The sequence below is a fragment of the Sycon ciliatum genome, chromosome 1 (assembly GCF_964019385.1).
Source record: "Sycon ciliatum chromosome 1, ocSycCili1.1, whole genome shotgun sequence".
In the NCBI taxonomy this organism is placed as follows: Eukaryota; Metazoa; Porifera; class Calcarea; order Leucosolenida; family Sycettidae; genus Sycon; species Sycon ciliatum.
The window spans coordinates 39,801,413-39,817,465 of record NC_088643.1 but is presented as its reverse complement, the minus strand read 5'-3'; the positions used below and the strand labels follow the sequence as shown (position 1 = coordinate 39,817,465).

Genomic DNA, 16,053 nt, shown 5'->3' with positions numbered 1-16,053 from the left:
ATCCACCTCCCAGAGCCGGATTCGACGGATTCATTTGCATTGTATCTACTCAAAACTCCAAATAACGTTATGCGTACACTAGTAGGTGAAAAGTGCACCACAATGCGTACAGATACCACGAACAGAACGGGGTGAGCTGTAGCAACGCAGTTGCCAAGGTCTTGAAGCGGATTACATTCGATTGTATCCGTCCGATCAAAGTCATCTGGCCGGCGGGGATCGGGATCCAGTTTCCGCAATTGAATGCAGCCTAAGGAATTGATCATGCACATTCATCACTACGAGCACTTCAGCGTACTAGTAGTCCAACCAAGGCTGTGTTTACACGAGAAATTTCAACCCGGGTCGAGTTCAGCCCGGGTTGAAAGTCTGTACGATAGACAAAATAGGTGAGCGTTTTACCTGAAGACAGTTGACCCGGCTCAAATACTGATATGCCGCCAAAAGTCCACTTCTAGAGTCCTGTTTGGTCACGTGAATACTTACATGTGCAGTGCTATTCAAACCTGGCGCGAGATACGCACAGAAGTACGTTTGTACGATTTTCTCGCCCCGGGTTGATTTCAACCCTCCCCTTGGGGGGAGGGTTGAAATCAACCCGGGTCAAGCGCAATCAAGAGTGCATGCCATTCATTTTGTGTACATGGCGGGTTGAAACCTGACCCGGGTTGAAACGCCTCATGTAAACACAGCCCAAGAGTATAGAAGCTCGCATGGTCTTGGTACAACTCAGGGTAGGCCTTTCCCAAATCGGCCATTTATTTTGGCCTATTCGGCTTTTCGATCGGCTGAAAAAATCGCCAGAATCGGCTGAACATCTCTGTAAAAGGTGGAAATTCGGCTCTAAAGTCGCAGCCACCGTTCGCAGATAATGGCTACAGAAATTGTATTTGCATGCTATTGAGGCACTAAAACATCAATTTTCGGCGAATTCAGGGCGAAAATTGCGTATTCGACTAAAAGATCGGTGATTTCTTCAAAACCACTATGTTCTGCCAATGTTTCGGCCGGCCGATTTGGGAAATGCCCATGGGCCGTGACGCAGGCGCGCACGAGCGGTCATGCCTAGTTGCCCACGACCCTGCAAAACATGTACATGTATATTCGGCGATTTCTTGCTAAAATCTCAGAATTCGGCCAAAAGATCGGCGATTTTCTGAAAAGGCTACTTTTCGGCGAATTTTTTGGCCGGCCGATTTGGGAAAGACCTAACTCAGGGGCGTCGGAAGGTAATCGACATTGGTGCGACCGTATGAGTAGGTGGGGGGTGGGTGGTCCGGGGGTCCTCCCCGTGAAACTTTAGGAAATTGGACCCAACTAATCCATAATTATTTCATTGCTTCAAAAGTCACAAGATTAAATAATTATTAGTGCGGCTTTGGCCGGACCTGCCGCACCGGGTCCGACGCCACTGCAACTGTATGCAGACTCTTTCAGCCCAGTGATTCTACCCATCTTCTTGGCACTTCACATATGCTCACACATGCTCACAACTGCGCCACTCCAGCACACACATCTTGTGGACATGGTGAATGGTGTGCTTGGTTACGGTATGTGCTGGGAAAGGTTCAAAGACCCACGTCATGTATAGAGAAAGTACATGAGAGAAAAGGATACACTGCGATCTGACAACATTGAGGTGATCAACACAAACTAAGGTGGACAGCCAAGGTGGATTTAAGATCTCATAGCAACACTGGTGGTGCCGGTGCAGGTGGTCAGGCTGGAATGTGGTACGAAAGCGCGATGCATGAGCAGATATGAGCATTCAGTTGAAATTGGTCCGCTTTCAGAATGTTAGAATTGTTGGGTGATAAACTGGGTGTGAGTGCTGGCAGTTTACATGACTTATGGCATGTAAGTTAGGGGGGGGGGGGGATATATTGGCATATTGCATCACTGACTGACTGGACGAAGAGTGCAGTCCCTGCTAGCTACTAGCTAGAGAGATGCTCCCGACCAGATTGGGGGCGCATCAGCTCACAAAGGCTTGAAACCAACTGGGACGGCCGCTTGAAGGGAATGGGCTCGCCGATACTGATCAACCTTGACCTTAGCCAACACGCTGTTCTCTAGATCGACGCCGGATTTGGCTATCATGCTTTCTGATTTTGGCATGAGCTTCCTACGCTGCACGCGGGTGTACTTACTCGGAAGGGAGCGAGTCGATACATGTCTATCCAGACCGCTACCGCCTGCCTCTGATGATCTAAGCGACCTTGGTGATACGGAGCGGGATAAATATCTGCCAGAGCTGGCATTGGCATCGGAAGTTTCTGAACTGTTCGATGGCTTTTCTACATAGTTAGTATAAGAGTCAGCAGCACTTACAGCAGTGGCAGCGGCAGGCGGGCTAGCAACGACGCTGGCAATGCTGGCAACACGGCTATTACTAACCGCATAAGCCTTCACTTCGGAGGTCGGAGAAGTGTCGCTAGGCGGCGCCATTGTTTGGATAGTTGATGTTGATGTCGAAGATGGAGACCTGTACTGCTTCACTGAATTTTCATCTCGGGACATGGCGCGCACATGCCCGCGTCGATGTAGTACATACCGTTTGCTTTTGTCTAAACGCTTTACGGCTGGCCGGCCTGCGTTTAGTCTCTTTCTGTAAATGAATGCAATGACGGCGCAAAGAAGAAGAAGCACTGTTAAGCTAACGCCAAGGGCAACACCTACCATTGACCTTTTCCCATGGGAATTCCCTACAGAAAGAGAATGGCAAACAAAAAAAACACACACACACGAAGTCACAAACTGAGTGTGTGATAACTGAGTGTGTGATAACTGTGTGTGTGTGTGTATAATGTGTGAGTGTGTGTGTGTGTGTGTACGTGTACGTGTCATGTGCCAGCTGCTTCATCGATGTACATAATTATGATGAGCAATTCATATTGATGGTGCCGCTCCCAGGATTTACCGTATTTGCTGGACTGCACTGGTCCAAGCCCTCATTATCACCAAGGTACTTCGAAGTATTCTAATAATTATCGTTTCAGGCCGGCACATGCATTCGGAACATTTCCACCCGGTCAGCCAGCAAATAATGGGTTACTAGTATATTGGATGACAGCTACTCAAGAACACTTTATATCATGTATATAGCTCAGCGGTAAGAGCATCGCTGGCCTCAAGCGAAGGTCCCTGGTTCGAGTCCTGGTGGTCGCAGTCAAATTTTTCTTCAGACTTTTCCCGTTTGCATCTTTCCCTCAAACCAATGGGTGTTTTAAATACTAGTATAGCTTATTTTTTTAAATAATCGTTTCCACTACTAGGGAAGCTTCGCTCTACGTAATTACGCATGAAATAACGTAGGAACAGAACCTAATTTTCATACGTAAAAATCCGCGCTGTTGGGTCTCGCTCTACGTGATTTTTCCGCGATCTGAAGCATGCCGTGTTACGTTGGAAATGCGTTGGCCGAATGCGCACATCGCATGCACCGGAAACCTAGATCACGTTCTCCATGTTCTCCATACACTTGCACGTCAGCTCAACGATCGTATACACTGTATATAACATCAGTTTGGAGAGCTCAAACTGTTAGTTGTTGTTTTCTGGCGCTTCTTGCTCAGCAGAAGTGGCTTCTGAATTATTTTCCCGCCATCCCACCCATACCATAGAGTAGAACCCGGGTTAAGGGTCCACCTAACTCTGCGCGGACATAGCTGGACTCAGTTGTACAGGGATGGGCAAAAAGGTGTGCAAAACGACTTTTTGTGAGTAGATGGACCCCGGAAAAATAGTTTGGAGCAAAAAAAGTTACGGCTTCCTCGGAAACCGACGGGGGACCCCCTTGGGCCGGAAATTAAATCCCGGTATAAGGATCACCCGCACAATGTACATGCCAAGTGACCCCCCCCCCCCCCCGGGCTCCGAAGGATCACCCGCACAATGTACGTGCCAAATGATCCCCCCCCCCCCCCCTCCCGGGCTCCGATCCCTAATCCGGTTTGACCCTTAACCCGGGTTCTACTCTAACCTATAACCAGGACCTCCGCTACCGATCCACTTTTCACAATAAATACTGGGTGCTGGCACAACTCTTAACGGCAATGGTGTAAATAGTTCAATCACTCCGTGCTCTATGTTGAGCCACTCGATCTCTCATGCTCTATTTTGAGCCACTGCCTCTCTCGCATGCTCTATGTTGAGCCACTCTCTCTCTCATGCTCTATTTTGAGCCACATTGCCTCACTCGCAGCCAGCACCCGCCTAACTCTAAACGCTGTGCCCTGTGTGTGTGTGTACTGCATAGCGGTCTAGTATTTTACATGTGAATGTGGGATGTGGGCTAACCCTAGAAAACAACATGAGCGACCTGCAGCTCACGTCGAAATTTGGAGTTTTACGCCAACAAATTTGACGTGAAACTGCGCGTCAAATCAAAATAAGGTGCAGCTTAATTAACCCCTCCCTAATATACAGTGTGTTGTGTATCCATGCCGGCTGGTTGACTCTGGTGAGCTGCGTGTGAGACTGCATGTAGGGTGTACGTGGATACACAACAAATGGCGACGAAGATGGGATTTTGTTTTGAGATAATTTGTTTAGTTGAGGGCTTGCGAGAATTTGGTAAACCATGGCCTCTTCAGGGAAGGCCACCCTGGAGCAGTTTTCTGGCGGGGACTTTGCGGAGTACCGGGAACGGCTTGAGTTTTATTTTCTCGCAAATGACATCGGTGTTGTTTCAGCCAGTGCAAACTCATCGGAGAAAGAACGCGTACGTAAGAAGATGATTGCACATCTAATCTCTTCACTGTCGAAAGACGTCTACTCCACTTTGCGGAACCTCTGTCTGCCTGGTGAGCTTGTCTTTCGGCGCAGGTCTTACTCTACATGTATCCATGCCGGCTGGTTGACTCTGGTGAGCTGCGTGTGAGACTGCATGTAGGGTGTACGTGGATACACAACACAGTGTATGCGCTGCTAGAGCGCTGTTGGATAACCGAGATAATTGCCCGCCGGAAAGGCGACATTGAACTGGACGGTAGCCTTCCACGTGCTGTAGACCTTGTGTTTCACGTTGCCATAGATAAATCCGGAAACTGCGAAAAGTATTTCAAAAAGTCCAACGGAGGATCAAAGTTAGGAAAGCCCTTTCCTGCGGAAATCCGTAGAGAGATAAATTTTATCAAGAGTACATAACCCCAAGAGTGTGCAACTGCCTGCACAACCTCTATGCAGTGCTGCGATGGAAGAACTTCACATCACGTGACATGGTTCAAAAGGTTACACTGGCAAACAGTGCAAAGTTATCACAAGAGAGTTGTACCCAAAGCTGGGGTTTGTACAACCCTGTATCAATCATGCACGGAGTGCAAATAATGTGTACGGGTTCATCACGTGATGTGAAGTTCTGCCGTTGCAGAACCCATAGCTGGAGTTGCACACTCTTGGGGGGTTTGTACTCTTGATTTTATGTATGAAAGTTGCCCTCGCTCTCCGGCGCGTACGACATGTGGATTTTCAATACGTAATTACGTAGAGCAAGACCTCCCTAATATCTGCTTTTGCATTGAAACAAGAGTACACGGGCCAGAGTCAGCTAAAACAAGTGAACTTTTTCAATTTTTATTGTTTCCCAGAAAATTGTCACTTTGCCCGCCAACTACGAATACTTGAACTAGACCGTGCAAAAACGGGAGTTCTACAAGATTCTATCTCCACCGATTGCCGATGGGTAGGGGTGAAACGAGTATCTATTTTGACCAATCGATCGCTCATACATAATAGTCGATCGAGTATCCGATTATTTCGAGTATTTTATCAAAATTCTAGAGCGCTAGATTTGTGACTTCTCGACCCATTCGGAAGAAATTATCTGTGAACATAGAACAAAAATCGCCAACGTCTTGTACAGAGTGTAGAGTAACGATTTTCACCAGTACTTTCATTATCTCATAACAAACTAACGTTACTTGCCCTGGTGATCGCATCATCCAAGTCATAAAATACTGACTCAAAGCAGTTGATGAGCGGTACAACAGAAGTTTTTAAAAAATAGAATGCCAATACTAAAAAAAAAAAAACCCCGATAGAGTGCAAAATTTCGAATACTCGCTCGTTTGAAATTTTCGAACGAATACTCGAATATTCGAACTAATCGTTTCACCCCTACCGATGGGTGAAGCGCACAGAAACAATTTGTCATTCCGTCATGTACCTACGAACCACCAGACATGTTTTAGCTGACCGTGCTCCACATAACCAAAAATGTATCAAGCATGATTCCCTTTCTATGGACCATGGCAGCTTCATCCACGCACTACGGAACATCCTTAACCACATTTCCCTCACATCTGTAAGTGTCGTGACCCGAAATCGAAGGCAGAGCACGCGGCAGCTGGAGAAGATGCATTGGCAATCTAAATCGTGACAACTGTGGTGGCATCTGGTGCAATGAGAACAGTCGACAGGCGGTTGACACGCTGACAAGTCGAGCCGGCATTTTGAGTACGGTCACACTGTAGAACCATACTATGATATTTCGCCTCTCTGTTGTTGTTGTTGTTGTACACTTTACACTTTGCTAGTTCTGCCCGTCACCTTTGCACTCTGCTTGATGTACACCTTGTTGCGATGCTATGGTTCGTACTATATTGCTGTACCATGCCGCAACTGTGACACAAACATATTTCCAGCATCTGGCGCTATTCTGTACGACGAAGTATGAATTATGAACCTAGCTTCTGCCGTTCTGCATGCACCTACCCCGCCTTCTGCATTCCCCTATTCCCCTATCCCGCATTCTGTATTCTCCTTCACCCTTGCATGACTCAGTAAATTACGTACTGTGTTTTTCCTCGAGTATAAATCCCTTTGTTTTGTTGGCATTCGTCCTCACTCCGGCACTGTCTCTTCGCTCTTATATCCCCTCCATTCCTTCTCTATTTATCTAACAAGGTACGTCCTCGACTATGGAACTCTTGGTGGATGTTGAGTGACAGTCTGCATATATTGTGCACTTGGGATTCTGGGTCTCGCTCACATTTCGTGGCGGTCCTACATAACGTTGTTTGCAACACAGGCTTTTGACTGACCCTTGGGTTGAGTCGTGGCATTCGGTGCTGTGACTCTATGTGGACTAATCCTGGGTTTTCTGGTGTGGCATTTCATTGCCCCATGTAGATGGCCCAAGAGATAATTGAGGAGATCAGCGCTCTACCGCAAGAGGCAGGGCTGGGGCGTGAAACCCAAACCCAATGGTGCCTGTAACGGGTGGGTGAGTTGTTTGTTGGGTCGTCCGGACCAGGCACAGCACATAAAGAAACTAAAGGAGGACCCCCAGTTTCTGGAACAAATACAAATGCAAAAGCAAAACCTAACACCTTCTTACATACTTTAAGTTAAAGCAGCCATGTTGAAGTAAGTATTACCACCAGCCATACCTGCTTTTGCATTTTCATCGACAGGAGGATGGGCCGCCTTTGAATTGGTCAGGGTAAGATCGGTTGCTTTTTGCGGAGCAACATCGGTGATGTGGCCTTCCACCGGTGAGGAAATCTTACTGCCAGTACTGACAACAAGTGGTGGCGATGTACCTACAGCAATGCACAAACAAGACTGATTGTTGAACACACATGCTCATTACTCACAGTAACTATCGACAAGGACAAGCAGGGCCTGCTCTAGACATTCAACACAGCCCGGTCAGAGTGTACCTGGCGCATGCAGGCCAGCCGGGTCAAGCCGGGTCAAATCATCCGGCAGAAAAACAACCAAAAAGCCTGCTCAAAACGCAGGAAAACATAAAGGCGAATTTATTACCGGAAATCGTTTAGAGAACAAGGCAAACTATCAAAGTCTGCAAATGTAGAAGGTAAACGACATTACTTGAAGAATGCAAAGCAGTTCCATTGGATTCTGATTTAACAATTATTATTTGAAAAAAAGGAATTCTGTTTTCTAATTAGTGCTACTAGTAGGACGAACATGTTCACATAATAGAGCACTGGGGGGGGGGGGGCTGCAGCACCCAGGAGCCGAGGAGCATGCCGATAATTCGAAGCAGTGAGTTCTTACCTTTCCACCACGCATCGCGACCAAATCCACCGCCGCTCGTGTTCCCAGAACACAAGCGGTGGTGGATTTCCAAAGTTTGGAAATGCGTCTTGCACAAAGCGCATGACATGGATAGACTGGCATGCTCGTAGTCCAGCCAGGGTCGACCTTTCTTCCAAGAGTCTTGGAAAGCGTGAGTTCTTTTTCTCTTCGGCGCGAGCTCCATCGTCCAAATCACCAGTCGGATGAAAACTTGCGACTGTGTCAAAAGCTATAGCCACAGTTACGCTTTTGACTGCATGCCTGCCCCATCGACTTTGAATGTCCTGACTTCCTGCTCGCCGCTGGCCAGATCGCGCTGGAACCAGTTGACCCCAGTTAAGGCCCCCGTGTAATATGCCGGCATTTTTTGAGCATTTTCGGTACAATCCGCGAACCCAGCACTTTGGGCTCGTGATGGCAGCATTTTGGGGGAAACGGTGCACTTGGCCGTTGTGTATCAAAGTTGAGAGAAGAAAAACTTCCCAAACAAGAACGTCACTTCCGCATTCCGTGGGTTAGCTTCTTGTTGAGTAGTTTATGAATTGTTTCCCATGGCAACTCGAGCAAGTCTCTTATTGAATATTTTCTGACTCCCTGTTTTTGACGGCGTGTGCTGAGGATTACAAAAAGTGAGCATTTCCGAGCATTTTCGGCAAGGTTTGGGAGCATTTTCGGCAAGGTTTACGAGAATTTCCCAAAAGCATTTTCGGCAAAGTTTCGGGCATATTACACCGGGGCCTACCCCAGTTGACCCTAGCCGAGTCTGTCGCTTGTAGACTGTAGATCTACTGTAGTGTAGACTTTGTAGTGTGTACGGTTGCGCTAGATTTGCAACAGATGGGGTCCGCGAGTCGTAAAATACCGGCATTTTAGGAATCCATTGTCAGTTAGGGTGCGTTTGGTTGGTACAATCTAGAACAGGATCGAACAGCTGGTGCACATGGAGCAGCCTCATGCCAACCAAACGGTACTCCAGAAACAGAGCACATTTTTGTGGAAAAATGTGCCAAACTTGGTGCATTCTTCAAAATGTGTATGGGTCACCATGGTCACTTTGTAAGGTACAACGAGTCCAACCCAAAAAGAGTATGCACGTGATCATTTGGGACCAAAATCGATGTTCCCGCCAGGTTTCACTGTGAAAAAGTGAAACTGCTCGGTCTGCTACGGCCTGGAGGCCGGAGCAAGCAGAACATATTTTGGCCGACCCAGAACAGGTGCAGTCCCAACCAAACGCGCTGTCCTGGTGAATCCTGTTCTAGTTCGTACCAACCAAACGCGCCCTTAGAGACATTTTTCAGCCGGGTCAGACTGGACCCGGTGTTATCTGTTCAGCCAGGTCGTGCAGTTCCCCAGCCGGGCGCGTGACCCGGCTCTCCAGTAGGCCCTGACAAGCACTGTAGCCTGACCATCATGCATGTAGCACCACTGTTCACACTGTCTAACAAATATAGGGCTGAGTCAGGAAGCATTTCCTTAGGGTATTGGGTTCCGGTTGTTTTCCACGGGTAGCACGGGTACCCGATCGGGTAATGTTTCCATCGTAACACCACAATGCACCCCTTCCCTTACACACTGGGTAGACCATGGTAGCTACATGTACATACCGAGTATTAGGGAGGTTTCGCCCTACGGAATTACGTATGAAAATAACGTGGGAACTGCACGGAATTTTCATACAGAAAAATCAGAGCTGTTGGGTTTCGCTCTACGTAATTTCTCCACGACTGCTAAACATGCGTTTGTGCTTTGGAGGCGCGTTGGCTGCATGCACCCACCGCATGCTCCACGAACCGAAACCGTGTTTCCATTTTATTTTGAACGTGGTGTACAGTGTGTGTGCCTTGTGTTTCGCGCGGCTTGAACGTTGCCATGGACAAATGCGGAAAATGCAAAAAATATTTCAAAAGTTCTACGGAGGACCCAACGTAGGAAAGAGCTTTCCTACGGAAATCTGTAGAGAGATTTACGTATGAAAGTTGCCCTCGCTCCCCGGCGCGTACGACATACGGATTTTTATACGTAATTACGTAGAGCGAAACCTCCCTATTATATGAATTTGTACACGCGCACTGTACATGATGTCATCTGCGACTTCGGGTTTTTGGGTACTATTCTGTACCCGTCTACCCGAGGTCCTCACGAGTAGCACGGGTACCCGACTACCCGTGCACACCACTAAAAAAATACTGGTTTATTTCTACTACAGGCATGTGCTTGAATGATTCAGAAATCTAACCACACAATATCGATAGTCTTTTGCGCCAGAACTGTCATGCATGGTATTGCAATCATTCTAAGCAAAAACACCTACCAATCTTGCGCAGGCTGAATGCATCAGATGACCACTCGATGGAATTTGTCTCGACATGGAAAAGACCGCACCTGTACACATAGGTCATGTCACTTGTCTCCAACTGGCCGGGAAGAATACTCAGAACAGAACGGACGTACTTGGAATTCGGCGACGCATTATCACTACTGGTGTCCACGGAAATGTTGATTTTTTTGCTGGCCACAAGTTGACTGGTAACTGTAGAGCCTCGCTTTGAGCGTCCCCAGGAGATGAGAGGCTTGGACAAGATGCTGCCAGCCGTAAGAAGTGCAGAACAGATCATGCGGACGGCATCCGTTTCGTTTTCCATTATGACTTTTATGATTGGTTCTTGCAGAGGAAGCAGGACAGCCGATTGCTTTCTGGAATCAACTGAACATATGCAGACAAGAGAAGAACAAGATGGGTTCATGACACAACATAATAAGCCTACAGATACATGTATTACCTGTGGCATGCCACATCATGCCACATCTCACAAAACCCATACACGCACACTGGCCCTGATGAATTTCTCTAGAAATGTTCATTTTGGAAAAGGAACTCAACAAGGAGTGAAATTGAAGTATTTTAAAAGTGGCTGCAGTGCTTCACACATCAGCAGCACCACACCGAGTGTTCTCCATACATGTATTTTTCTTACTTTGCATTTCAACTGTTGTCTGAGAATCCTGAGACACGTCAGTGGAAGATGTGTCTGTTAGAAATTCTACTGCTTTCTGATCCGCCAGACGCTGTGCAGGAGTTGGATCTAAGTACAGATGAAGGAAGCAAAACAACGCCTTTAGTAAATGTTCATACACGTGCACATCATCAAAGTATAATTTTACAAACATGGGCATGATGAAATGCGACCTAGAGCAAAAGCATGACATGTCATTCTGTAGTGCATATTTGCCATGTACACTACGTCACTGCAGGGGGGGGGGGGGGCAAAATACCACAGCGGCAACGGGTAGAGGTTTGGTCGGGTAACGGGTTCGGGCATTCTTATCCGGGTAGCACGGGAACCCTATCGGGTATTTTTGGACAAAGTTTGTACTGTGAGTGTGCACTTGCGCTACATAGAAAGTGTACAGTAAGCACTACCCGATCGGGTTCTCAGGAGCAAATTGCTACCCTACTACCCGATCAAATTATGGGTAGCACGGGTACTCTACTACTCGTTGACACCCCTACAAAATACAACCCTGTTGTTACATAAGCAAGCGACATTCACTGGACGGCACAGTCACAATAAGCCCATTGCGCATTGCCAAATATGGAAGGTATGCGTAATGTATGTGAGTACGCTGGGATCAGGAATGCACTGTTCACCACCCCAAACAACCATGCCCAGGTGGCTGTGTGGGATGTTCGAGGTACAAAATTTGAAATTATGTCATTGCACAATGAGCATATTGGCAATGCGCAATGGGTTTATTCGTAGTGTAAGGACCAGGCAGTTCAGGGTCAGATGTACAAGTTGCGGGTGTGCGTGTAGTACCATGGTGAACACGCAGTGTGCATTGAACCATAAACAGATGTACATGTACGTACTCGAGTATGAGTTCCACTCAAAGGATTCATCCGACCAGACAACGGTTGACGCCAGTGAGTGCCGTACTCCACAGCGATAGTTGTAAGAAAACTGCCCGGTGCCATTGCTGGAGCGTTGCCGTGGAGTAATGGAGAGTTGCAGTATAGTTGACCTGGGAGTTGCCATTTCATTACTTACAGACTGCTGGTCTGTGCCTGCAAGTAGCTCAACTTTCGATACTGGGTTGTCTGATCCGGTATTATTCAAGAAGTATGTCATAAAGGTGGACTGTTGTGTCTTCAGTTTTCCTAAGCAATCCACAAGATAGGAATCTCCTTGGAGGGGAGCCATAGCCAGAACTTGCTGTTGCATTGGTTGGAAAAGAGAATCGTCATCTGAAAAAGGGAGGACAGCATTAGTACATAGCATGACGGAGACGAAGAAACACGAGAAAGCATGCCACCCCGGCATAAACACACCATAATTATGTACAACTTGAAGTAATAATAATTATATTAAAATATTACTCAATCTGCGGACAGCATGCTGTTTCGTTCTTTTTGAACTCATCAGCGCAGCACAGAGCAAATATTAAAATATTATTACGCCTTGCCTGCTATTGAATGGTCGTGATCATCCTATGGAATTGTTGATATGACTATCCTTCTCCTCTTTTCCTTCATAACTCAAAGGTAGGGTTGTGTTTGATGTAAAAACAAAACAAAACAATGCGTGTGCATGTGCAAAGATGCATGTATCTCTGCAGCCCTGGTGAATTCATGTTCAGCATGTGGACTCTAAGCCCCTAGGGCTATTTTTTTAAACCCTTATCCGACCGGCCAGTCAAAAATCGACGTTTGTCCATCGATGACTGTAACAAGCTGTAACTCACCTATTTTCGATCAAATCTCCACCTTTTTGGTCTCAAAAGAAGCAGGAAAGACCCACAATTCATTTGCGAAAAACGGGAGCGTCCTAGCATGTTCCATAAAGAAGATATAAGTCTTTGAATGAGGTCTGTTTTCACACCGCATAAGAAACAAGTTTCCAAACGGTGTAACTTAATGATTTCGTTGCCCTCCTAAAACTGTGCCTGGAGGCTTCCCTGATGGTAAAATTCAAAATGTGTTACCTTGAAAGTACAAATTTAAGACTACAAATAGTCCACATGTCAATGAGCCGTACTTCTCTAAAATAAAATGGAATTGGAGATGGATTTGTGTTCCTTTTACAAATGAAGGCTAGAAACTGTTTCTAAAGAACTCCTCATCGCTCAAGCTTTCCAAAAAGCCCAAGATTGCCGTTATCACCCAAGGTAAACTAAAGTTATCATCAAAATGGGTCGTGGCGTCTCACTTGGACTGAGAATGTGTCCACTTTGACGGTCGGATAAGGGTTTTAGAGTTTTAGTGTGTTTTATTAAAGTGCGCAAACACTCCGGAGATATCAGCATCATTCTGTTGAAGTTGGAGTACTTGTTTACTAGAACCGGAACTAACCTGTTTGGCTAGTAGCATTGGAGCGGGTGGCCACTGCCGCTGTGTGCGGCCCGTTACTCTTGACAACCCTAGTAGCATGACAAAGAGGGCATGCAGGACATTGAAAACAGTCAATCAGTAGAATAAATAGTAGCATATCCAGTATCGGGGACCGTCCACAACTTATGCACATTGCAAAACAAAAAGTGCCAGGGAAAGCGTACCAGAGTCGTCACACACATGTACGTCAAGGTCTAGTAGAAACTGATGTCACAGCCTCACACCATATCGTGTAGCGGTGACGTAATTCAGAGCCGTAGCCCCCGGTCTGGTCAGTCAGGACCTTATTTCGAAAAAGTTAACCCACCCAATTCGTGCACATTGGTACGTGCAGATCTAGGGTTGGAAACCGGGCAGTCCATGATTGAAAGAATGCGATTCATTTCCGGTGACCATGTATCCCATTTCCTTGTAGCCGGAACACCTGAAATTTTACTACTTCCTCTCGTCAAATGTGTACCGAGGAAAGAGAACGTTACTTCTGCAAAATCACTGCAACTTCGCATCCAAGTTACTAAGTTTCCGAAGTTTGTTTCTGTACTCATTTCCAGACTCGAATTTTCTTTCGAACTAATAATTACTTTCACTTTGCTAAACGTCGTTCCTGATAATAATGATAATTATAATGATTTGGAATATGGTCATGTAAATATCCATCGCGTATCTCGCTGTTGTAGCTAGAGCCCCCCCCCCCCCCATTTCGAACGAAAGATAGGTTATCCATCGTGGATGACACAGCTGAAATATCCCTCAGTATCGGACAATAACTCACACATTTCGACGGCATACCATGACAGAGATTAACAGTACTTCGAAGTAGAAACAATGGCTCGACCTGACTCACGGTTAGCGTTTGCCATGATCAGATTCCACATCCATACGGGAAGGCAAGACGTTGAAGCTTTCAGCTAGGTACATAGACACTACTGTCCCATTTCGCGGCCAAATCGGTTCCGATCCTGGCCCTTCTGCGCTGTTGGTTTCACTCTCGCATTCCGCGCTGTCGACGAGAAAATCCTTCCGTCCCAAGCTAGCACGCACCGGGTTCGGGCGCTACTTTCTGGAGCTCTCAAGTCTCATGGACCAGACACTATAAGTCTAGATTGCTCCACTCCACTGTACGAGGTCATCTGAAATTATGTAACGTGATTGTAAATTTTCTATTTTTCTCCACTTTCCGGGACCATAATCAATAATGTGTCAACTGTTGTTGTGAAGCACCAAAAATCTGGCCTGGTCGGCCGTCTCTAAGGGGCCGTCCGTAAATATCGATGTTTTTTTAGAGACGATATTGGTGCGTCTGGGGGGGGGGGGGGGGGGGAGGGGGTTTGAGCCATGTGCGTCTTTTCGAGCATCAGAAAAATATCGATGTAAATATCTGAAGTTTCGCCGATCCCTGCACGCGGACGTCTAAATGGCTATACAAGAAATGTGAAACCAGCTTCCGTTCGCGGAGCTAAAACTCGCGACACGAGAACAAAATCAAAAATTGGAAGCTGTACGCCCATGGCGAATTTCAAGAGCAAAAGAATGAGCTATTGATTGTGGAAATCGGCCGAACGATGCCTGCAGGATCTAGGAGACCTTTTTCAAGACGTAGAGGCAGTGCGAACAAACACGGACGAACTCCACAAGAGTTTCCAGTCTTCACTGTCTGAACAAGGATTTGAAAAATTCAAGCCCGAGCGTAGCCGCTTTGTCTACACCAGTACACGATGGCTGTGAGCACTGCAGCGCCAACCCGGTTCGCTCCCCCCAGGCGATGCAGCTATTGCGTGAGTGCGGCGGGATTTTCACGCCTACACCGGACCCTCAACATCCTGGGCACTTCATGAGCATCCAAAAATATTGATTCCATGATCTAGATGTACATGTGCGTCTTCTGGGGGAGGGAGGGGGGTCAAGGGAGAGAAGCACCAATATCGTCTCTAAAAAAACATCGATATTATTTTACGGACGGCCCCTAATGCCGTAATGGTGCGAAATGTCATCCTGCAGCGAGGTGTTTTTTAGGCCATGAAAGTAGGTGTACTATTATGTAATATTGAGTAAAATAACTGTCTACACCCGGGAATGTCACTCACAGACCTGTAAAAACAAATTGGCAAGGTACAGGCACCAGTTCTCCGAGTGTTGCAATGGCAAACGGCATTTGAATAGACCACATCTCGGCTAAAACGGTACTACGGATATTCAGAAATTGTGCTCATCTATTCAAAATTTGTCTCACTGCAAACGGCCTCCAAGGAAGCTCATCAGTATAATAATATCGTCGTGAGACGTTCTATCGAAACAGGAGTGGCGGGGACAGATGCCAAAGTGACCAACAGCAACGAAAATTGAGAACAATGGGAGTTATTGGCCATCCTTGCCCCTCGACTATAGTCGCTGTTGAATACTGCTGATAAACGAATGGATATATCGAATACAAAAGACATTTCTCAACCACATATCACCACCATGAGTTTGGAACTTCGAGGCTTACCATTTTGTAACATTGCTCTATCGATTTTTGGGGCATACACATGATGACTGACCTGGGGCCCCGGTCTGGGGGACGTCAATATTCACATAATTTACTAATTTCATCATGCTTCAATAGGCCTTGCCGACCT

The 16,053-nt window shown here is 46.7% G+C and overlaps 1 protein-coding gene across 2 annotated transcripts in view; it reads right to left on the bottom strand.

Annotated features, from left to right (window-relative positions):
• Window positions 1-1,534: 1,534 nt before the first annotated feature.
• Window positions 1,535-16,053, bottom strand: part of LOC135825236 (uncharacterized) — an 18,023-nt gene continuing 3,504 nt past the window's right edge. The window contains exons 1-7 of one of the 2 annotated variants that reach the window (XM_065337985.1): window positions 14,283-14,493; window positions 13,400-13,467; window positions 11,921-12,295; window positions 11,025-11,132; window positions 10,361-10,753; window positions 7,392-7,544; window positions 1,535-2,705 (exon numbers count right to left, since the gene is read on the bottom strand). In XM_065337985.1, the coding sequence (XP_065194057.1) occupies window positions 1,981-2,705; window positions 7,392-7,544; window positions 10,361-10,753; window positions 11,025-11,132; window positions 11,921-12,272 (1,731 nt within the window). In that variant the 5' untranslated portion in view covers window positions 12,273-12,295; window positions 13,400-13,467; window positions 14,283-14,493 and the 3' untranslated portion in view covers window positions 1,535-1,980. Of the gene's footprint in view, window positions 2,706-7,391; window positions 7,545-10,360; window positions 10,754-11,024; window positions 11,133-11,920; window positions 12,296-13,399; window positions 13,468-14,282; window positions 14,494-16,053 lie in introns of those variants that run through there. The other variant, XM_065337976.1, reaches the window with a different exon arrangement.